Source organism: Protopterus annectens, chromosome 5.part0 (genome assembly GCF_019279795.1).
Source record: "Protopterus annectens isolate FY-2018-M chromosome 5.part0, PAN1.0, whole genome shotgun sequence".
Taxonomy (NCBI): Eukaryota; Metazoa; Chordata; order Ceratodontiformes; family Protopteridae; genus Protopterus; species Protopterus annectens.
Genome location: NC_056735.1, coordinates 412,861,636 through 412,887,078, shown reverse-complemented (window position 1 = coordinate 412,887,078; position 25,443 = coordinate 412,861,636). Strand labels below are relative to the sequence as shown.

At 42.0% G+C, this 25,443-nt stretch overlaps 1 protein-coding gene across 1 annotated transcript in view; it reads left to right on the top strand.

The window, feature by feature from the left end:
• Window positions 1-25,443, top strand: part of KDM6A (lysine demethylase 6A) — a gene marked incomplete in the record, with an annotated part of 3,528,619 nt that overhangs the window by 2,646,005 nt on the left and 857,171 nt on the right. Inside the window, 1 exon segment of the mRNA XM_044072373.1 lies at window positions 21,920-22,049. Within this exon segment, the coding sequence (XP_043928308.1) occupies window positions 21,920-22,049 (130 nt within the window).

The following is a 25,443-nucleotide window of genomic DNA, read 5'->3' as shown; positions in this document are numbered from 1 at the left end:
TGAGTTGCAGGAAGTATCTGCGTTTTCGAGCTGGGACTTCTCATTATCAGTTCTCTGCATTGCCCTTTGGCTTATCTACTGCGCCCAGAGTGTTCACGAAGGTTCTGGCTCCAGTGATAGCTTTCCTCAGGTTAAAAGGAATACAGATTTATCCTTATCTGGACGATTGCCTAATTCTGGCTCAAGGAAGGGACGAGCTTCTTCATCATTTGGATTATGTGATAGCAGTGCTAAGATGCCTGGGGTATTCTGTGAGCGAAATAAAGTCCAGTCTAGTACCCCTCAAGACATGTGCTTTCTGGGTGTGAGACTGAATACAGCATCCCAGATGGTCCTTTTGACCCCGGACAAACAAAAGAATCTTTCCCTTTACTTTCATCAGTTGTCTCATCAGTCCGGGCTGACTGCAAGGACAGTCCTTCAAGCCTTAGGGTTCATGGCATCTTGTATTCTGGTGCTTCCCAATGCCAAACTGCATATGAGGAAGCTACAATGGTATCTCAAAATGTATGGACACAGCACTGCCAGGATTTGGACACTGTCATTCCAATAATACCTTGCATTCAAAAGGAATTTTTGTGGTGGGCTCAGGAATGTCACCTAAACAAGGGACTCTCTGTGACCCGGCCAGAGGCGAGTCAGATTCTAACGACAGATGCCTCAGACAAAGCTTGGGGAGCTCATCTGAATGGAAAGTGGATACAAGACAAGTGGCCTGCCAGACTACAACATCTACATATCAACTTGAAAGAGATGTTAGCAGTCCAGTTTGCATTAATAGCCTTCAAGGATTTACTTCTTCCAGGGCAGGTGTTGATTCTAACAGACAACACAACTGTCATGTGGTACATCAACAAGCAAGGCGGAACACATTCTTATCCTCTATGCAGGCAAGCGATGATTTTGTGGGAGACTGCTCTCACTTTTCAGCTAAATCTTCAGGCAAGGTTTCTGCCGGGAGCACAGAACTCCTTAGCAGATGTGTTGAGCAGACAAATAATGGATCCCCACGAGTGGAAATTGGATCCTCATGTATTTCAGAAATTGACAGTGTCATGGGGAACTCCAGACATAGATCTGTTCGCTTCTCCACTAAACCACCAGCTGCCAAAGTTTTGCACAAAAAGGTTTCATCCAACAGCTTGGAGAGTGGATGCTCTTTCTTTCAATTGGAGCAATCTTCATGTGTATGCCTTTCCGCCTCTGCCTCTCCTCCCAAAGGTACTACTAAAAGCCAGACAAGACAAGCCAAGGATGATTTTAATAGCTCCAGATTGGCCTCGAAAGCATTGGTACCCATTACTGAGGAGCCTGGTACGGAAGCCTCCATGGCCTTTGCCTACGATTCCACACCTGTTGTCTCAGGAGGACAGTCATCTGCTCAATGTCAAGCTTCACTCTCTGCACCTAACAGCCTGGCATATTCTGTTTTGAACCATAGTGGGCCTCCACTTCCACAACAAGTTTTGAATGTTATTTTGGAAGCTAGAAGGCCTAGTACAAGGAAAGTGTACGCAGAAAAATGGAAGAGATTTTTATTTTGGAGTGCAGCAAAGGATTTTGATGTTTCTGAGCCTAATTTAAGTGTGGCTCTTCAATATCTTACTGAGTTACTGGACAAGGGTTTGTCCTTCTCTTCTATTAAGGTTCATGCTGCAGCAATTTCGCTCACTATGATTGTGACCCACCATTGTTTTCTCATCCTTTGTTCAAGCAATTTCTTAGAGGGGCAAAGAATATAAGACCCCCACGAAAAGCTCCTACTCCTGCTTGGGATCTCAATTTTGTGTTGGAGAAACTCACTTTACAACCTTTTGAGCCTGCAGCTACTGCTGAATTAAAGTTTTTATCATGGAAGACTGCTTTTTTGTTGGCTATTACCTCTGCAAGAAGGGTTTCTGAGTTGCAGGCCCTTATGGCAGTTGAGCCTTTCTTGATTTTCCATAAGGATAGGGTATCTTTACGGACTAATCCTTCCTTTATGCCTAAAGTGGTTTCTAGTGTGGCTTTAAACCAAACTATTCATTTGCCTACCTTTTATGCAAATCCCCAAAATAATGGGGAAAAGATTTTGCACACTTTAGATGTACACAGGCAGTTGCGTTATTATTTGGACAGAACTAAAGGGTTCAGGCAGTCTCAGCAGTTATTTGTTTCTTTTGCTTTGTGTTCTCAGGGCAAGCCTGTGTCAAAACAAACTATTTCTAAGTGGATTGGGTTTTGCATTGCTTTCTGTTATTCCCATCATGGCAAGGAAGTTCCAGCTGGGATTAGGCCTCATTCCACCAGGGCTACTGCCACTTCAACAGCTTTTTTAAGAGGGGTGGCAACTAAGGATATTTTGGAGGCAGCTACTTGGAGTTCAGTGCATACTTTTTCCAGGCATTATCACCTACCTCTTTACTCTAAATCCAGGGCTGGTTTTGCCACTGCTGTTTTGCAGGGCATTTTGGCAGCTCCTGCTTCCTTATAATTTGGCCATCCTCCCTTTCCTCTGCTTTGGGATTCTACCCAAGTGTAAGGACTGCAGCAATGTGAGATGAAGAACATAGTACAGTTTTGTACCTACCATAAATGTAGATGTTCGAAGATCCACATTGCTGCAGTCCAATTTACCCTCCCTCCTTCCCCTCTGTTGTTGGAGGTGGTTGTGTGGGTTGGGTGGTCAATTGGGTGTATATTGTTTATTGTATATATTGTACATATGTTTGGTGCTAGGAAGGTTGGTGGTTGGTTTGCTGTCTTTTGGTTTTTGACCTTTATTTTTAGGGTCTTCTGACATCTGGGGCAAGAAAAGACTGAGGATATGACGTCGGTCATGCGCATTTGTACCCTGACGTCCTGATGTCAGTCAAATGCGCCTTGACCGACGTCAGCCTTATACTTTGATATTCGGGCCGACCGAGGACAGCGGACTACCCAAGTGTAAGGACTGCAGCAATGTGGATCTTCGAACATCTACATTTATGGTAGGTACAAAACTGTACTTTTTGCTCAAATATTCCTTTCAAATTAATGTTTCTTTTTCTAATAAAAGAAATATGTTCCGGAAAAATTTTGTTAAATTCATCCTGCATGGAAATCAAGGGCCATAAATTCTTAAACGTATTCTCAATAAATGTAGCATCTTGAGAATATGTATATACAAAATTACTGTGCCTGCCAAAATTTGTGGCTTCTTGTTTTTACTAAGCCTGTTCCCAATATAGGTCTAAAATCATGTTCTCTTTTGTATGAGATTTCATTCACTGTTTGAAACCTCAACAAGGGACAGCCTTTTACTCAACCGACAGCCAGGCAAACACTGACAACAGATGCATCGGATTACGCCTGGGGAGCACACATGGCAGGCGAATGTATTCAGAGGAAGTGGCCCACAGAACAGAGGCATCTTCACATCAATCAAAAAGAGATGCTAGCTGTACAAAATGCCCTTATAGCTTTCAAGGACCTGCTGCATCCAGGACAACTACTACTAAAGACAGACAACACCACAGTTATGTGGTACATAAACAAGCAAGGGGGCACTCACTCCTACCCCCTCTGCAGACAAGCCATGACCTTGTGGAACTCCGCACTAAACTATCAAGTTAATTTGCAAGCACAATTTCTGCCAGGAGAGAAAAACACACTGGCAGACGACTTAAGCAGAAACATCATGGATCCCCATGAATGGGAATTGAATCCACAAATACTCAGAATGATAATACAGAAATGGTGGAGCCCGGACATAGATCTGTTTGCATCCCCAATGAACTGCCAGCTACAGAAATTCTACACAAGGAGTTACCATCCACAAGCATGGAAAGTGGATGCCATCTCATTCAGCTGGAAAAATCTACAAGTATACGCTTTCCCACCCCTACCTCTCCTGCCAAAGGTACTCATAAAAGCCAGGCAAGAAGAGCCAAAAATTATCCTGATTGCACCAGACTTGCCACGCCAGCACTGGTACCCAATCTTAAAGAACTTAGCACAAGGACCACCCTGGATTTTGCCTCAAATCCCACATCTGCTGACTCAGCACAACAATCAGATACTACACAGCCAGCTAAAGACCTTAAACCTAGCTGCGTGGAAGATTCCTTAGTCAAGCAAGCAATGCCTTTCTCCAAAGCTGTTATGGATGTCATTCTGGAGGCCAGAAGGCCTAGTACCAGGAAAGCCTATTTGGATAAATGGAAGAGATTCTGTGACTGGAACCAAGCTCACAGCCTTGACCCTCCTGTCCCAAACATTCCTCGGATACTACAATATGTAACTGAGATGCTGGACAAAGGCCTGTCCTTCTCATCCATCAAGATCCACTCCTCTGCCATTTCTGCTCATTACAACACGGATCCACCAAATTTCTCTAATCCTTTGCTAAGACAGTACCTCAGAGGGGCTAAAAACATAAGACCGCCCCGTAGAGCACCTACTCCAACTTGGGACCTCAACTTTGTTTTGGAAAAATTAACTTTACCTCCTTTTTAGCCAGCTAACACAGCAGAATTAAAATACATCTCTTGGAAAACTGCTCTGCTCCTGGCAATATTAGCACAAAGAGTTTCAGAATTACAGGCACTAATGGCAGTGGAACCATTCTTCATTTTCCACCAGGACAGGGTGTCTTTAAGAACTAACCCTACGTTTATGCCAAAGGTGGTATCCAGTATGGCTCTAAACCAAACTATTCACTTGCCAACTTTTTATCCAAAACCACAAAATAAAGGGGAGAGACTACTGTATTCTTTGGACATTCACAGGCAGTTACGCTTCTACTTGGACAAACCCAAAGCTTTCAGAAAATCTGAGCAATTATTGGTAGCATATGCTGCAGGAGCACAGGAAAAAGCCATTTCAAAACAGATTATTTCAAAATGGATAGGACATTGTGTACGTTTCTGCTATACACACCATGGGAAACCTGTACCTAGCAGCATTAGATCTCACTCCACCAGGGCAACAGCCACTTCAACTGCCTACCTCAGAGGAGTACCTACCAAGGTTATTTTGAAAGCAGCAACTTGGAGTTCTGTACATACCTTCACCAGCATTACCATCTGCCTCTGTACTCTAAATCCAGAGCTGGCTTCACCACTGCAGTGCTGCAGGGCCTTATAGCCACCCCTAATGCCTTATAGAAACAGCCACCCTACCTCAGCTTTGGGATTCTACCCAAGTGTAATGACTGCAGCAGTGTAACACAATGAACATAGTACAGTTTTGTACCTACCATAAGATGTTCGAGTGTATACACTGCTGCAGTCCAGGTTACCCTCCCTCCTTCTCCTCTTACTTGCTGGTACGTACCTATGTCTTCTACCCTTTACTACCTATGGGGAGTATTTCCTGGTAGCTAAAAGTTGTTGTTTGCTTTTCGTATGTATGTTTTATTAGCAATTTGAATTGCCTACCTATTTGGGGGCACCTGACATCTGGGACAAGAAAAACTGAAGAAAATGGCGTCGGCTGCATCTTGTATACCCCTGTCGCACTGACGTCAGGGCGGAGGTGACAGCAACCGACGCCGGACCAAGACTTTGGAACTCAGGCCGACTGGGGAACAGCCTGACGGCAGGATAACCCAAGTGTAGTGACTGCAGCAGTGTATACACTCGAACATCTACATTTATGGTAGGTACAAAACTGTACTTTATGTAGTCACTATAGCTATGCATCTGTGTTGTCTGCTTTCATCCTTCCTCAGCCTTCCACCCTCCAACCCCCTTCTTACTTGGAAGATTTAATTTTGGTCTCCTGTTTTGACCTGAGGTGTATGAGTTTGCCTCCTAATGAGCTCCAGTCTTTCTCTTCCTTTCCTTCCAGTCTAACTGGAGTACATTTTGTAATTAGACTGTACTGTTACTATAGTGTCATGGGCAGGATTATAGGTTGAATAGAGGGCAAACTCAATCTGAGGTAATTCGAGATAAATGGGAGGATTGTGGGTAAGGGGAGGAGCTGGGGATACCAAGGCAAAGCCTGTTAGTGTCCAACGTCTGATCCGAGGTTGGGTCCAAAACCTCATTGATTGAGAAAGGATGAAAACAGGCAACACAGATGCATCATTATGGTGAGTACATAACTTTTGGATTATTCTGGTTTATAGTTTCTCACTTTTGTTTTCTAAACTTTTGAAACTTTTGATTGTGATTGTATCCTACACTCATATTTGGAGAAGGCAGGGTTATGCTATTAGGTAGGCAGATTTCATGCTAATTGTATGTCCAGATTTTTATCACGAAGCACCTAATTTTCAAAAGCCTTGTTGAGATTTTCTATGTTTGCAGGTTGAGAGGTATGAATGTAGGGTATGAGGTGGTTGATTAGAACAGACAGTGTAAAAAAAATCAAAGGAGCAAGTTATGGGAAGCAATATTATTCCAGAGTGCAAGAATCAGTTTGGGGTACGAGGCTGAAATATTCCAGATTTAAAGTAGGGTTTGTGTACAGTACTTTGTGGCAGTGAATGATGCATACTGATTGAGTTTTGTCACACAGCTGAAAAACACTGGGGCACATTGTGATACGACTGCTTTATTTTTATTTATATATATTTATTAAAGTATATAAAATGTTTTGTTGTGATGTTATGGAAGAAGTGTCCTTATGGTCTGCCACTATTATATTAAAATTTGTGTTATAGGTTTAAAGGCTGTATTACTTTCATTAATGTGATTGTAATATGTTTACTTAAGTTATAATTAATACCTTTACTCTACATTTAGAAGATTACAGCATTATTTAAATCATGTTTGTTGAGAAATGTACTAAGAAATTGCTTTTTCTTCCCACCATTCCTTCATTACAGGCCCGGCCCTTTTGCCCCATCCATGCCAGGTCATCTTGCTACTCCATTCCCCCAGACTTATTCAGGTAATTGCTAGGGTCAGTCACAGATTGTTGGTAACGGGACCTGACACACCTGTGCTCCCTTCTGTTGGGGGGGGGGGGGGTCATACTTTGGCCTATCCTGTTATTCCCCCTTTCCCTTTGTGGCAGCATGATACAGTCATGGGGAAGCATCCAATGTGGGATCCATGGCATGGGATCGTCATGTGGTAGCACACGTACCATTCTATCACCCCCAGGATGGGCATGCTTATCCCTCCCTGCCGCTCAGTCTCCTGAGAAACTAATCGAACTGAATCGTAATCGGGGCTTATCTCTTTATGCTGCCTTAGCTGCTGAAATTTAAGAATAAATTTGCCTATTTGTATGTAAATTATAAATTTTTCTCTACTATATTTTACTGTTTAACTTTCTTGTATACCAACCAATATAATTTTTAGAGGATTCCTGGATGGGAATTGTTAGATCTGATGGTGTCCTTTTCATTCTTCCTCATCAATGGGTTTCGGGTCCAATCCTCTGATCCGACTCGGCCACATTCAGTAGACTACGGATCCCCCACTCTTGATCTCCTCCTTCTACCCACAATGCTCTATTCCAACACCAACACCTTGGGTCTCGTGTGCCACCATTGTGGTTAGATGCAAGTTCTGCTGCGAAGCTGTATGTCGTTATTTTTTGTCTCAAATTTTTGGGATAGTCCTGTTTCCTTTTTCTCCTCCTCCTATACCCTCTTACTTCCTTTTTCTTCCCTCTTGGTATTTGCTGGTGTTAGGAGTTAGTGTAGTTATTGTGTATCTTCTGTATATTGTAATCTACTACTTCAGTAGTTCCTGTCAAATACAACTGTTGGTATATTTTTCTTACCTTTTTAGGTAGTTATTGTATACCATAACTGGTATTACTTATCTTTTTTTTTCCTTTGGGCTTACTGCATTGTTGGTCTCCTTCAAAAACTTTTTTTTATGCTTTGGCTTATAGGGCTGTCTGGTTGATCTGATTTTTCTGTAGTCTCCCGTGTCTGAGAAACCGACAGGGTTCAAATCGTGCACTTCTTATGGGCATAAGATCCCCAATTTGGATGCCCTCGAAGTGCATTTATTGTTTAGGACCTGACCACCTCAGTGCAGCCTGTTCAGTATGATCTACCTTCAACCCCAGAGCACTGGCTGACAGACGCAATAAATTAATACTTGAAGGTCTTTTGTCTACTTTTGGGCCTCAGGACCCCGCCAAACCAACAAAATCTGTTTCTTTGGAAACAAAAAAGAGGTCTCCACCTAAGTCTCCTCAAGCTTAGTCGGAGCTGTTAGAGAAGATATAAAAATCTTGGATGTGACCGTCTCGGATCCTAAATGCCTTTCTGATGCTACAGTTCCGACTCCAGTAGTGGTTTCTCCACTTCCTTCTGCCTCTTCATCTGATCTCAGGACCACGGATCAGACTTTTAGCTCTGCCCACAGGAGCCATGGTCCTGAGATCAGACTCCAAAGAAACACTCCAGACCCTCATCCACAGCATCTTCCAGGTCTTCAAGGAGTTTGTCAGAGGCAAATGTGGATAGGATGATGCGGACTTTTTTCAGGGCTCTGATCCAGATGGGGGTTCTCTCAGCTCTGTCCCCTTCTAGATCCATGAGTGCATCTGCTAAGCCTATTCTCTCTCCTTCTCCAGTCTGACCAGTGGTTTTGGAGTCCCAGGATACAAGATCCCCGAGAGATTCTGCGTCACATCTGAGGAAAGTACCTTCCTTGACTCCAATGGTGTCCCTGAACAGTTTTGCTCTGATACTCTCTGATAAGTGCAGATCTTGGATCTGAGAGGTCAGTGCCGGGTCCAGGGAGTTGGGTTTGGCTCTGATTTGTAGCCTTGGCCCTGGACATCTCAGATCTGATCCTCCCCTTGAGGCTGAGATCCGGGGGCGGCCCTGACCTGCCTTCCTCAGGAGCTTCGGCTTGGGGGGGGGTGCTTCCCCTGGTCTTTTGGCCTTTAAGGTGGTGGAAGGGGGCTTTCTCTTTTCATGGGGAACCATCTTCTCGGATCCTACCCATCTTTGATTCCAAGCTCTGAGCCCATAAGATCTATCTGATAGCGACAGCCAGTTCCAGGAATCCTCCAAGACAGTTCCTCTTCAGGAACTCCCCCTCCCCCCTTTTTTGCTACCTTTCCTGAACCTCCCATGGAGTAGGTTCCTTGGAAGAGGATGTGCAAGAGGAGAGACACTTTCACCCATGGAGTCCATCACAGAAGATACTAATTTTGATGAGGGAGAGGGAACCCCCATATTGCAACCTGATGACATCTTCTTTGGAGATGTTCTCAAACAGAAGAGTGGTTGGCCTTCTCAGTCTCCTTCTCATGAAGAATCAGTGTTTCTGGAGGCTTTCGGTTCTGGACCATATACATCCTGGGTGAGCCCTCAGTGGATGAACTGATTGACTTTGTTTCCTGGCAGGCTTGTAAAGAACCCAGACACTGTCGAACCTATTCCCAAGTGCCCGGGATAGACCCCACTGGAGCAAGGGAGTCCTGGTTGATGCTGGTCTGGTGGTGGCAAGCACCAAGAAGTAGCTAGCTGAACAGAGCTCTTTTGTCCGTCTGGCGAACAAGTAGTCCAGAGTGATGGTCAGATATGGAAAGTGAGTGCTCGCCTCAGCTACTTTTTCGCTGACGTCTCTAAACTACTTGGCGCATTTCACTCTTCTGCAGAGATTTGACTAAGGCGTTGTCAAATACTCTCTGAGTCCATATTTGCTTAGGATTTCAAAAAGACTTCTTCTCAACTGGCCATTCTGTTGTCCATTTCAAATGTATTGATGAGGCTAATCTTCCATACTGCAGAAGGTATGTCTCGAGCTGCTGATTTAGGTATAGCCTACGGAAACATGCCTGAATGTGGCTATGCAATTTTGCAGAGCCCTTCAAGACATCCTTTAATGCCCACTTTGATGGCATTTTCTTTTTTAGGCCATCAGTTAAGGACACGCTTACCCTCGGTGAACAAGAGGGAAAGGCTCTTGACTGCAGTAGCAGTCAAGTGTTCTGCCCCTCAATGGATCTTCTGTAGAAACCAACAAGGTGATAAGAAGATGTGGTCCTGAAAATCTCTAGGGCCTTTCTATGATTCACGTGGGGATAATTCTTCCAGAAGCAGAGGAGGAAATTTTAATGGTAGACATCGCCCAAGAAGTAGAGGGTGCCTGCAGAACCAGGACTTTAGAGTTTTCTTTTCCAATAGCCCTGTCAGCATTCCTGAAGGGCTGCCCTACTGCCCAACTCTGGAGCTAGTTGGGGGTCATTTCTCTTTGCACCTAGATGCCTGGACAGATATTACAAAAGATTTATGGGTGCTAAGAATCCTATCCAGAGGTTGCTACATACTACTTTTCCTTTCCTCCTCCTACTCAAGAAACTTCCCAATGTTCCACCCAGTCAGAGGAAGGATGCAGCACGAGAAATACAAAACCTGCTGCAGAAGAGAGTCATGCAAGTGTTCCCACCCAACCAGATATGATTCGGAACTTACTCTTCCTTCTTTTTAGTGCTTAGAAAACAGGGGACCGAAGACCCATTTTGGATCTAAGCATTTGCACCAGTATGTAAAGAAGACAAAGTTCCACATGGTCACTTTTCAGTCCATCCTGTCCCTTCTGTGCAAGGACGATTGGCTGTGATCTGTAGATCTCCAGGATGCATACTATCACATAAAAATAAACAGGTGATCCAGGAGACATCTATGATTTTCCATCTCAATAATCCATGCCAAGTCAAACCTAGTCCTGGTACAGACCCTGGAAATTCATAGGGACTCTCAAGTACAACTCTGGTGCCTTCCTTACCTCTCCATTGCATCACATTGTTGAGACATCAGGTTCGGTCTTCACTGTCATCCTGCAACAAGATTAGTTCTTCAGGCTCTGGGGTTGATGTCACCTTCCATACCTCTGATCCCTCTAGCACGTTTCTTTGTGTATCCTTCAGTGGACCCTGGCAGTTCTGTGGTCCATGCTTTATCAAGCCCTGTCATTTCGCATAAGACTCTCTCCAATCTGCAAACAAACATATTCATTGGTGGATTCAGTCCAAACTATTTCTGGGCAGACCATTAACCCTTCCTCCCCCAAGTTGCCACAATGACCACGGATGCTTCCCAACTGGGGTGGGGATTCTTGAGAAAGATGGCCCAAGACATGTGGCCCCATCTGCAGATCAAGTTGCATATCGACATCCTAGAGATGAGAGCTGATGTCCTTCAAGGATGCATCTGCAGTCATCACATATGGGTTGTCCTGCCTTAGGCAGCCCTTCGGTCGGCCGGATTCCTAAGTCTGGGTCCGGCGTCGGCTGAGGTTGCCCTTTCCCCGACATCAGAGCGACTGGGGTATAAAAGCGTCAGCCGATGCCATCTTCCTCAGTCTTTCTTGCTGCGTGGTGCCCGAAGCAGAAGCAGTTCGCAAGTGCCGGTCGGCCAGCTCCTGTAATTCAGCTACCGAAGACTTCAAAAGCTAAGTACCCCGTTGGGGACTCTTTCTTGCCTCAGCCGATGTCAGATAAAGTTAATAATTGCTTAACTTGTGGGAAACAAATACCTCATAAAGATTTCCACTCTTACTGCCTCCCCTGCCTAGGCCCAGACCACGACGTCTCGGCCTGTTCTGCCTGTGCTTCCTTCAACCGACGCACTCTTAGACATCGGGCGGAGTTTGCAGAGGAATTTTTTGGGGCTAGTTTTTCATACAATATGCCGTCGGAGACTCAGACTTCACATTTAATAAAGAAACGGAAGGACAAGGACCGACACACGCGGACCGCGGTTTCGGCTGAAACCACGGCCAGGCCTACCGCGAGTGGTCTCGGCTGAAACCGAGTCCTTGGTACTTCCGACCCCCGAAACTGCTCAACCGACAACCTCGGCCTCAGAGGCCCCTGTTGAGTCGGTTATTGAATTTCCTTCAGAAACTGGTGTCTTGGAAACTTCCGACACCATTCCTCTAGACAAAACTACTCCAGCACGTGGTGCAGCTAGGCCTCCTGCATCCATGTCCATAAAGGCATTCGCCAGGGCTAAAGCTGCTAAACAGACAAAAGCTATGCCTCCCAGGGTTATTCCTCAGGGACCCTCTACAAGTTCACAGATTCTTACTTTAGCAGAGGACCTTATTTCCTTGATTAGGGGCTCTCAACCCCATCCGGATAGGGGCTCTCAACCTCCTCTAGACAAAAGGTCCAGGGTTGAGCCCTCTGATCACCACTCCTCAGAGGAGGCCTCTGATGGCTCTGCTCTCTCGGACTACCAGGAGGAGGCTTTTTCGGCCTACGAGGACTCTGATGCAGAGGAATCAATCCCCTCGGCCTCCCTTCCTGAAGAACTATCCTTCGGGGAGACCCTTCACACTATGAGAGAGCATTTCAAATGGCAAGGCCAGGAATTCTCTGATTCCAGGAAAAGATTAAGAACTTTTCTGCATTTACCTCAGCATAGATCTTTGGCTATTCCTCTTGTTTTGAATGTCATTGATGATGTGTACTCTGAGTCTAGCATAACCCCTGACACTCTTCCTCTGGCCCCTGCCAAACCCGATAGGTACTACAGGGTCCCGGACTCGCATCATTTTCTTTACAAGGCCCACTCTGCTGATCCAGAAACTATTTCCCAGGGCCCTAAAGGGGTTGCGGCTGCCACCACTAAAAACCCACTTCCCTCTGAAAGGGAGTCCAGGGCTTTAGAGAGATGGGGTAAAAAAGTGTATACTTCTGATACTCTTTCTATGAGGGCATTAAATTGTCAATTTCATATGATACAGTACCAAGAGTATTTGTTAGATGAATTGCATAAGAAACTGTCTTCACCAGAACCCCTAGATCGCAAATCACTACATGATCTGGTACATAACTCCCAGCAGGTTAGCAACCATTTCTTACAATGTGGTTATGATGCATTGGAAGCTTCATGTAGGTCAGCTATGACAGGTACAGTCATACGTAGGCATGCTTGGCTGAAGGAACAATCTCTGCCAGACCATGTTAAAGCTAAGCTTCTGGATGCTCCACTGGAAAAGCAAAAGTTATTTGGCTCCACTGCTCAGGAGGTCTTAAAGAAATTTGAGGAAAAGGCAAAATCTGTACAAACAGTCAAAGATTTTCTACAAGTCCAACCACCAAGATGCAGCAGAAATTGGCCTACCAAGAATTGGGTCCTTTCCGGACACAGAAAGATTTCAGAGAGGCAAGAACAGGCGTGCCAGAGGTAGAGGGCAAGCTAGAGGCTCCTACAGAGGGCGTCAATGGCAGCCTCCCAACCAGAGAGGTGGTGCAGGGCCTACAACTGCTGCACAAGGGCAGACTCAATGACTGCTTTGACTCCGCCAACCAGGGCTCAATTAGAAGCACCTTTGGGCGGAAAGCTTTCTTTATTCTCAGACAATTGGCACAGTATTACAAGAGACAAATGGACACTGCAAATAATAGACAAGAGGATACAGGTTCCATTTTCACACATTGCCAAAAAGAAAAGGCATGCCAGACCTGCCACCAAATCAAAGGGCAGAGGCTTTGAAACAAATCTCCAACTTAATGCAAATGAAAGCTATAGAAAAGGTTCCTCTTTCAGAACAAGGCCAAGGATTTTATTCCAGACTATTCCTTGTTCCAAGAAAAGAAAATCAATGGAGGCCTATTCTCGACTTGTCCGCACTGAATACTTAACTCATTGTGCCAAAATTCAGAATGCTGACTCTACAGCAACTCCTTCCCATGCTGGGCAAGGGGTCTTGGCTGGTGACTCTAGACCTCAAGGAGGCATACCTGCATGTCCCCATCAGACAAAGTTGCAGAAGACACCTCAGATTTCTTGCAGGTTCAGAGCATTATTAATTCTCAGCATTGCCCTTTGGCTTATCTACTGCGCCCAGAGTATTCATGAAATGCCTGGCATCAGTAATTGCACACTGCAGACTTCAGGGGATTCAAATATACCCATACCTGGACGACTGCCTTATACAAGCGGACAGCCATCAAACTTTGGTAAAGGACTTGAATTATGCCATCCACCTACTGCAGGCCTTTGGATACACAGTCAACATTCACAAATCAAGACTTGTTCCATCCCAAAGAATAACTTTTCTGGGTGCGGATCTAGACACAATCACCCAAATGGCTTTTCTCACAGAAGAAAAACAAAGACAACTACCAGATTACTTCAAGAATCTGACAAGACAAACTCAGCTGACTGCAAGGAAAATCCTGCAGGCCCTGGGTTACATGGCATCTTGCATTCTTCTGATTCCCCAAGCAAGGCTGCATATGAGTAAACTACAATGGTACCCAAGGAGTTTATGGACTCAGCACAGTCACAGCTTAGAAACTTTGATCCCACTCATTCCATGCCTCCAAAAGGAATTTCTGTGGTGGGCTCAAGCAAGCCAGTCAAACAGGGGTCTGCCCTTCAGCAAGCCAATAGCCAGCCAAACCATTACAACGGACGCTTCAGACCACTGTTGGGGAGCGCACATGGAGGGCAGATGTATTCAAGGATTATGGTCACAAAAGGAGCTACGCATGCACATAAACCAAAAGGAAATGCTGGCAGTGATACATGCAATCGAGGCCTTCAAACTCTTTCTGCATCAAGGCCACCTGCTAATAAGGACAGACAACACCACAGTTATGTGGTACATAAACAAACAAGGAGGCACCCATTCCTACCCTCTTTGCAGACTGGCAATGAATCTATGGGAACTTTCCTTGAAACTCAATATAGACCTGCAATCCCAGTTTGTACCAGGAAAATACAATATACTGGCGGACAGCTTAAGCAGAAATATCATGGATGCACACGAATGGATGCTGCACCCAGACATTTTACTAAAGATAACACAATCATGGGGAAGGCCAGACATACATCTTTTTCCCTCCCCCCACAATCATCAACTGAAGAAATTCTGCTCAAGGACATACCACCCACAAGCATGGAAAGTGGACGCCCTATCTTTCAGCTGGAGAACTCTAACAGTGTATGCATTTCCACCTCTTCCATTAATGACCAAGGTCTTACTGAAGATCAGGGCAGAGCAGCCAGAAGTGATTCTGATAGCTCCGGACTGGCCAAGACAGCACTGGTACCCACTGTTAAAGAGCATGTCACGCACGAAACCATGGCCTCTTCCTCAATGGCCACTTCTCCTGACACAGCACAATTACAAAACTCTGCATTCCAACCTGAAAACCTTGCAACTAACAGCCTGGAAAATACCTTGACTCCTCCTCAGGATAAGCTATCCAAGAGAGTGAAGGATATCATCATGGAAACTCGCAGGCCTTCCACAAGAAAGGCATATTCAGCAAAATGGAAAAGATTTCACACTTGGAGCACCACAAAGGGCCTAGATGCGACAGTGATGAACATGCCACATATCCTGGAATACTTGGCAGAAATGCTCCACAATGGCCTGTCTTACTCTTCCATTAAAATTCATGCTTCAGCAATTTCAGCAGAGTACAATACTGATCCACCTGTCTTTTCTCATCCTCTCCTAAGACAGTTTCTAAGAGGAATTAAAAACATCAGTCCTCCAAGGAAACCTCCAGTGCCTACTTGGGACCTTAACTTCGTCTTGGAAAAACTAACTCTGCCTCTCTTTGAACCAGCAGCATCTGCAGAACCTACAGTTCCTGTCTTGGAAGACCGCCTTCCTTCTGGCCATAACCTCAGCAAGAAGAGTATCTGAGTTACAGGCTCTCATGGCAGTACAGCCATTTCTTATTTTTCATCAGGACAGAGTCTCATTGAGAACCAATCCTTCATTTATGCCAGAGGTGGTATCCAGGGTCTCATTAAACCAAGCTATTCACCTGCCTACCTTCTTTCCAAATCCACAAAACAAAGGGGAGAAACTTCTGCACACCCTGGATATGCACAGACAGTTGCGCTACTACTTGGACAGAACTAAAAGCTACAGAAAAACTGACCAGCTGTTGGTAGCATATGCTGCTGGTGCACAAGGAAAAGCAATTTCCAAACAGACAATTTCAAAATGGATAGGGAATTGCATTCGTTTTTGTTATTCCTTTCATGGAAAAACTGTGCCAGCTAACATTAGACCTCATTCCACCAGAGCCACAGCCACCTCTATAACCTTCTTGAGAGGGGTGGCTACCAAGGACATTTTAGAAGCTGCTACATGGAGCTCCATGCATACATTTTCCAAGCATTACAATTTACCTTTATATTCCAGATCCAGAGCAGGCTTTGCTACGGCAGTCCTGCAGAGCATTTTAGCTACACCATCCTTTACATAGATCCTCCACCCCCAGATTGGCTATGGTATTCTACCCATATGTGATGACTGCAGATGCATCCTTGAAGGACATAGTACAGTTTTGTACCTACCATAAATGTAGATGTCCAATAGGTATGCATCTGCAGTCAGGTTTACCCTCCCTCCTTCCCATCTTTGGTATTTATTGGGTACTTTTCCTCTCATAGCTAGCTGGGGTTATCTGTTATGGTGTATTTGTTTTATATATATATATATATATATATATATATATATATATGTGTGTGTGTGTGTATATATATATATATATATATGTATATATATATATATATATATATATATATATATATATATATATATATATATATATATATATATATATATATATATATATATATATATATTTCTGTGCACATTTGGAATTTATTGCATTTCTCCAAATTTAGCCTTCCTTTGAGGGCACCTGGCATCTGGGGCAAGAAACACTGAGGAAGATGGCGTCTGCTGACGCTTTTATACCCCAGTCGCTCTGACGTCGGGGAAAGGGCGACCTCAGCCGACGCCGGACCCAGACTTTGGAATCCGGCTGACCGAAGGGCTGCCTGAGGCAGGACAACCCATATGTGATTACTGCAGATGCATACCTATCTGACATCTACATTTATGGTAGGTACAAAACTGTACTTTATTCTAACATTGCAGTCATTTCAAGACATTCTCCTTCTGGGAACTGTTGCAGTTCAAACAACAGACATGTCAATAGTATGGTACATAAACAAGCAAGGAGGAACCTGATCTTATCCACTGTGGAGAGAGGTCATGAGGGTTTGGGAATGGGTAATCCTTTCATACCACTTTCTCAATACAAAACACATCCCAGGGAAAACCAGCACTCTAGCAAACAGGCTCAACAGATGCATTCTCATGCCACACAAATGGTCTCTCAATCTGTCATTAGAGAATATGATCTTCAGCTGCTGGAGTCAGCCTTGCTGCATCCTGTTTTCCTCACCCCTCAAGTGCAGCAAGCGCTTCTCTCTGATTTTCCTGTACTGGGGAGTCACTGAGAGATGCTCTGATTCATGATTGGCCCCCAGGTCTCCTGTATGCCCACCCTCCACTTCTTCTGATTCCAATGTTTTTACAGAAAGCAGGCAGGATGAAGAGCTCAGTCACCCTCCTTGCCCCCCTTCTGGCCTCTGCAGGTATGATTCCGCTTCTTGTGGTCTCACTTGCGTTATCCTCCATGGATACTGGAACCCACTCAGGATGATCTGTCTCACCCATCAAGAATTCAGCACCCCAGTCTCCTTGTCCTCGAGTTTAACCACATGGTTTCTCCACTTCAAGTAATGGTTACAGTCCAGGTTTTCTTCCCCAGTTTGTGATATTATATTGGCCTCCCAGAAAGCTTCTACCAAGAAAGTCTACATAAGCAAATGGAAAATAATTTTTATTTGGGCCTCTAACCAAAATATTGACACCTTTTCAGCACCAACTTCAGACATTGTTTTTCTCTTTTTAACAAAGGAGCTAGTTTTACTACAATTAAACTTCATTTCGCAGCAATTTTGTGTTTCCATTCTGGAAACAAATCTTCTCTGTTTTAGTCCAGGTTGTGTATGGCCTTTGTGAAAGGCATTTTTCTCCTCAGACCCCCCAATAAAGGATCCTTCCCCTCCTTGAGACTTTACAGCGGTCCTTCAGCCATTAACCCAAAAATCCTTTGAACCGGCAAACAAATGTGATCTGAAGTACCTTTTTTGGAAAACTATCCTCTTAGTAGCTATTACTTCAACAAGAAGAATTTCTGAGCTCCAGGCCCTACCATAAAGATATGGAGTTTCTGAGCACTAACCCTTCCTTTGTTTCTGAGGTGACATCTGAACATATCAACCAGTACATATAATTACCAGTCGCCTTTCTGAATTTTACGAGTAAGGGGGAGTACATGCTTCATCTCCTTGATGTGCACATACAACTTTGTTTTTATCTTCAAAGAACAAAATAGGTCAGGAAGTCTGATCAACTCTTTGTATCCTTCTCAAATTGCTTAGTTCAGGCAGTATCTAAAGTTACCCTAGCCAAGTGGATTACTGATTGCATTTCATTTTTTTATTCTCAAAAATGACTAAAATTACCACAACCTCTTCAAGCTCATTCTGTCTGCCTTTTGGTCAGGCACTTCCATTGATGATCAAGTAGCTGCAGCACAAATGTCAGTCTGATACCTTTGTTACACATTACAAAATTGGACATCATTTCCAGAAGCAGAGCTTTCTTTGGTTTGACAGTGCTCCTGCAGGGCCTTCCATGAGGACCTCCAGCTGGTTACACAGTTGGGGATTCTGTCCCATTGGTGAGGAAGAACGAAAAGGACATTAGGTTTATTCGTCATGCACTCACCATAGCTTGACATCTGTGTTGTCGATTTTCATTCTTCCTCGCCTTCCATCCCATCCTTCCCCCGTCCTTGTCACTCCTGGAAGTACCTGTTAGACTGTATTGGAACTATTCATTTTCTGGTTTAAGCCCTGTCTGTATTTTGTCCGTCTTATGTCTGTCTATCTCTGCTATAAAAGGAGGCAATTAGGCAGCAAACTCTATTTGTGGTGTTGTTTGTGGAGTAGAGCATTATGAGTAGAGAGAGGAGCTCAAGAGCTGTATCTGAAATCTATTGAATGCAGTCGAGTCAAATCAGAGGATCTGAACCCATTGGTGAAGAAGAATGAACATGAGCAACAGAGATGTCAAGTTACAGTGAATACATAACTAATAGTTTTACTATAGTGTACTGAACATGTGTTCTGTTATATTTGGTAGTTATTATCTGATTTTTGTCAATGAACATTCAAGTACCTTTAGAACAATGTGGCTCAAAGTCAGGAAGTCCAAAGACCAAACAGAAAGCTTTAACGCTGGTTTATTGTTTTAAAAATTGCTTAGCGTTTTCGCCACTCAGAGTAGCTTCATCAGAGGAACAATTCAAAAAAGGCGCCAAACCTTTTGAATAATTAAATAAAGATGGTCAAATTACGTCACTTCCTTATTGACACAGAAAAGTAAGTACAAAAACGTCAAAATACAATTGATAAAAATAATAATAATAAACGTAAATACTGACAATCAACAAAATTAAGTCGTGGTGAAAAGTTAGTTACTATCCAAAACATGTTTGATCAATTGAATACTTTAGGAAATGAATTCAATATTAAATAAATAAATAAAACAGTTCAACACACAAGATAGTGTTGTAAAAAATAGTATTATTAAAAAGTATGTGTGTATATGTTAAATAATAAAATCTCATCTATTCAAACTAGATGTAGAAACACTAAATAACTATTTAATGGATATTTAACAAATATAACTAAAAAATGTTATTAAAATATGTATATTTTTACTGAATGTATATAACCATATTTGATCATAAAAGGTTATAATATGAAAGTAAAAGTCAATAGTTTATCTCAGAAAAGACTTATATTTCAGTACAGGTGCTATATTACAGCTGTCATTTAATCCGGGAGAATTGAATGCATCTAATTTAAGCTGCCATTCAAGCTCCCGGTTCTCCAGTAATAGAGAAAAAGGGCCACCCCGGATGTTTGCTGGTATATGATCAATCCCCATAAACTGAAAGCTATGTCCTGGATTGTTGACTATGTGTTTGGCCAATGCATTTTTGCATTTACCATGTTTAATAGCATAGTGATGCTGGCAAATACGCTCTCTAAATTTCCTATCGGTTTTGCCGACGTAGAAAGCCAAACAACAAACAGTTAAATTAGTTATTTAGTGCTTCTACATCTAGTTTGAAAAGATGAGATTTTATTATTTAACATATACACACATACTTTTTAATAATACTATTTTTTACAACACTATCTTGTGTGTTGAACTGTTTTATTTATTTATTTATTTATTTAATATTGAATTCATTTCCTAAAGTATTCAATTGATCAAACATGTTTTGGATAGTAACTAACTTTTCACCACGACTTAATTTTGTTGATGGTCAGTATTTACGTTTATTATTATTATTTTTATCAATTGTATTTTGACATTTTTGTACTTATTTTTCTGTGTCAATAAGGAAGTGACGTAATTTGACCATCTGTATTTAATTATTCAAAAGGTTTGGCGCCTTTTTTGAATTGTTCCTCTGATGAAGCTACTCTGAGTGGCGAAAACGCTAAGCAATTTTTAAAACAATAAACCAGCGTTAAGGCTTTCTGTTTGGTCTTTGGACTTCCTGACTTTCTGAGCCACATTGTTCTACTGTTTGTTTTTCGTTTTCTTATTCAAGTACCTTTAGATCTTAAACATCCATCAGAACTACTATAACAGGCAAATGAGCCGGCAGCTTCAGAGTGCAGCTTCTTCCAGCATCGTATGCCTATTTGCTAAACCCATGGATTTGTAAATTGCATTTTTCTCACTTCATTTTCACGAACACCAAGGTTTACTGTAAACCAAGAGTAGTTCAAACAAATCAGACGAAAGAAGTTAACTTTTTATTGTCTGAATTAGCTATCTAAAAATAACTGTGATTGAAGCATGACCAGTTTTTCCTCCCTTTCTGTGATTCATGCATTTATCTTCTTGCTTATATTTGTCAAAGTGGGGTGCTGTAGAATCTGTATTTGGGTAACAAAATGGGAAGATTGTTGACTTTTATTATATGATGCAGGATTGCTCCTGTCACAATGGAGTTACTTTATCATTAATCCAGAGAATTCGACAGAGTATGTATTAATTTTGTGTAATTTGTATTTTTTTTTTTTTTTTTTTAGTGGCATGGGTTTCTTTACGAGTGTTGTTATCCTGGTAGAGAAAATGGAATGGGTAGTGCTGCTGGTAATTTAAGATAAAGGGAGGGTGAAACTTTAGACAGTTCAGGAAGATTAGCTAATGGGGGGAGAAATGAGAATCCATGTCACAGGTATTTGAGAACTTAGGCACACTTGCTGTCCTTGTTGCTGTTTCACAGTTACTTAACATGACAATCATGAAAAAATTGTGCAGCATGTTAAAATGCTTCTATGAAATGTTTTTTTTTTTTTTTTACACTTATCCAGTTTGTTTTCTGGGAAGGAAACCGTTATTGACAGAGTAGTCTTGTTCAGATTTAAGCCGCGTCGGTACAGTGGTAGTGTTGTTGCCTTACAGCAAGAGGTTCTCCTGTTCGATTCTCTGCTGGAGTGCCTTCTGTGTGGAGTCTGCATGTCCTCCCCGCAGTTGAGTGGCCTCCGAAAGACGTGTGAATGTGCGTGCCTTCGCTGAAGGTTGTCGCTGAAGGTTGGGCGTCGAGCTGGCAACTCGGCACCATAAAAATCTACTGCCAGTCATTAGCGGACCGGAGTTCTGCTGTGGCAACCCCTAACCAAGAAAAGCCGAAAAGTCAAACGTCTTGTTCAGATTTAGTAAGTTATATGTCTTGACTAGATGAGTTTGAGCAAGTTTGTTATATGTTTCTCTCTTAGTTTAAGGATCACATTTAAAGGTGGGGATATGCATTTTAAAATGCTTTTCTCCCCAGTATGTTTTTAAAGTGTGATAAAATGGATTGCTATTTAAAAAAAATGTACTCTTGTTTCATTTGTGACTTATAGAAACGGTACGAGTTTTTCTGAGATTGCATTTATTGTTTCAGTTTAACAGAATACTTCCATGCATTTTATGTTAAAAGTAATAACATTTACTGTAATAATTGTAAAAATGTTGTGTCAGAAAATACATTTCATTGGTTTATTTTGCTAATTTTTATGTGCATGAAAATTGTGAAATAGCTTTTTGTTTTGCAGGAACCTAGGGAAAAATGGCTTATCTAACAGTAGCATTATATTGGACAAGTGCCCACCACCGCGTTCACCTCCAACACCCTTTCCTGCCCTGCCAAAGGACAAATTAAATCCTCCGACTCCTAGTATTTATGTAAGTAGTCACGTTTTCTTTTATGAAATATCTAAGATGAATGGAAATTGTATACTGTCTAGACATATCTATGCCATTTGTTCTAGAATGAGGCATTGTCTGTGTTATTAAACTGTTGGGATAAATCCGGCTGAAATTTTTGGTGCATTGTAAACCACAGTTGATGTGACTGGGGAAATATGTCCATTGTTTGGCTTCTTTATGCAGTTTGTCCTAAAGCTTGAAATGGATGTGAAAGTTCAGAGCAGAAGGTCAAAAGCTGTAAGTTTTTATAATGAGCTTCATCTTTTAGTCCTTATTTTGATTCTTGTCTTCTCATGCATACTTTGACTGTAGCGAGTCACTTACCTAGCTATTGTTCCTTAGTCACCCTGAAAAGAGACGTGTATGCAGAGATGTTCCTACTTAGAAGTGAATAAAATAGCATATTTAAAAAGTTAACTGTATATGTTATGCTTTGTAAGGGTAAAATATTAGCTGATTGTTTTAAGAAGACTTTTGCAACTTCCTTTTGTGCAGTGCCAGCTAGTTGAAACTAGATTTGTTTTTTTGTAATATCTGAATTGTTTCAATACTGGTGTCAGCGTCCATATAATAAAGGTATTTCCTAGACATGGTTCTTAATGTTACTGAACTTGCATACACAGTCGTTGGCTATTACCTTAGTCTTGCTAAATGCATATAGTACTGTTAGTAGACTATATTATGTCTTTGCATCTTTTACAGGCTTTATTTCTAGTCATTACTTATTCTTTTCAAGAAGATATTTAGATATTTTGATGCAGCTATTAAGGATAATTTTGATGGTGGTAGGGTTTCTCCTGGTCTTCATATTTATTTCCATTATCCATAGACTTCAGTTCTGCCAGTCTGGATGTTAGCGTTGCAGCAAGCTGCCATATCATATGCTACGTCATGGTACTGGCCTTCAATATTACCTTTTGTTCTGACTCCTTCCAGGCTGAGGATGGAAGATGCATGGAATTTATTCTTTTGAACATAACATCTAAACTGCACAGGCAACAGCAGAAATGAACTGAGTGCAACTAAGTACTTAGTGCCATAAAGGCAAGCACTGTTAAAAAGCTGTCATAATATTGATGTTGCAACAAAAGCCTCTCACAAAATTGAGGCTTTTATAAAAGTTCCAAAGAAAATAATTACATGCAGATTTTGCATTTGTCTGTAAATCATAAAATAACTCAGTTTTATATTTTGCACAGAGATGCAGCAGAGTATGCATGTTCTTTGCCTTTAAAAGTCCAAAGATTAAAGGTCCTTTCTTAGTAAGACAATCTGTCAGCTGCTGTTAAGTAGCTGCTCACCGGGTACTGTGAATTCCCTGTTTGAATGAGTTCTTTGAGGAAGCTCTTTTTTTTTTGTTTGTACCAGCCCCCCCCCCCCTCAACAAAAGAATAGTTAACTGAGACACCTCAGCCAAAAAATGGTTATCATATAGATTTTCTGATTTCAGAATATAGTGGTAAAGAAAGAGTGCATTGTTGAGGTTGTCTAACACGACAGGAGTTTCCTGTGTGAGGGTACTACTTACCACTCTTCTATTTCTTTTTGACTGCCAGAAAAAGTGTGAAAATATTTATTCTCCCATGAAGACCGTCAAATTTGTCCTTTAAGTTCCAACATCAGGTACGTTTCTATGCGAGACATCAAATAAGGCAGTTGTCCTTCCCTAGAAGTTGAAGTTCTAGAGCTACTTTTATAGAATTCCCTTTTTGAACAATATTTTTGGCTTCGTGAGCAGTGGCATGTTCTGTGCAAGGTGCCAAACAGGAAGCATCAAAGGTAACATCTTGTCTGCTTTGCGAGGCAGCCCAGAGAATTTGTCATATTTTCAAATGTCAGCCACTGTTGGGATAAGGGGGAAATGTGTTCTGCTATAATATCGTTTGATGGTTCCATGATGATTTATGTGTAGCTCATTTGCTGTTCCATCATCATTCCATCAATAGTAACAAAGTCCAATCCAGAAGAAAGAACAAAAGTAAGTGGCCTTTTTATTCACAGACAACCTAAAGGGTATCTTGCTGCTTAGAGAATAACTGAAGTAGCAGAACACTGACAGCCACCCCCATACAGAGTCATCCCAGTGACAAGCAGACACACTCCATTTATGATTTCTCTCTACCAACAGAACACAGCAGTGCCAACCTGTGACTTTCACCATCCTGACTTAACAGTGATATCTTCCACTTTACACCAGTCAAATGATAAATCTTTCAGACCATGAGTGCAATTTTTTAAACACATCTAATCAATTTTCACTTTTAGACAGACATACATTAACAGAAAATAAACCATATTAACATTTTTCCATTTGCATACATTATAAGTCACATATAATTTCCTTCTTTATAACATCAGTCTAACATTGCATACATTGCTGAATTTCCTGTTTTTCCTTTACCTCACAGCTCCTCCTGAACATTATTCTGCATGCATTGTTCCCACAGTTTCCATTTATTTCTATGTAATTTGTTCCTTTTTCTTAAGATCCCGCTTCCAGTTCTTCTCTCTCTCTCTCATAATATTCATTACATGAAATACAGTTGGTTTAAACTTTAATTTCCATTTTCTAGTATTTGCTTTTTTGATAGCCAACAGAATTAAACTTAAGACCTTCGTTATCTGTAGGCAATTTAGATCCTGTATCCCAGCTCAAAAGTATAACTTTCTTAGTTGCAGCTATTTGCTCACCCAGTAAGTACTCTGTAAGGATCTTTTAAAGTCTGCCAACTCATTACATGCCCAAAACATAACATATGTTCCCATTTACCTCTTTCTTCCCCATCACACCTCCAACATCTGCTGTCTTCCCTGAGGAAACATTATTTGAAGTCCACTTGAGGTATAAAGATATCTACCAGAACAGGTCGGATTCTCTTTGTCTATACTCTTTTGTTAAATCCTAGTAAGGAAGGCAGCCTGGAGGTTGCAGTGTTTTTTTTGCCAGTTTTCTTCAGTAAATTGTAGTCCCTCTCTTCCCTATTTTCTGTACCTCTTCTTGCAGTCATCCCTACTGGCAAAATCTCCTTTCCCCATTCACGTGTTTGCTTAGTTCTTGAAATACTTTTGCTTCTGTATGACTATAATAATATGCATGATTGTTATTCTCTATAAGGACCAGCATCCAAAATCCCACTCAATATTTCTTGAACCCCCCCCCCCCACGCTTCATCGTCCCTTTCCATTTTGAATTATAACTTTGTTTGCATTAAGTATATGAGCCTTAGCTGTGTAGCTCTAAAATAGCCATTCAAATCATGTAATTTTAAACCACCTTGTTCTAGTGGAAGGATCAACTTTATCCCACTTATCTCTTGTCCTCTTCCCTTCCTGAGTAAATTCCTTCAGCTTTTTTAATAACTGCCTACTA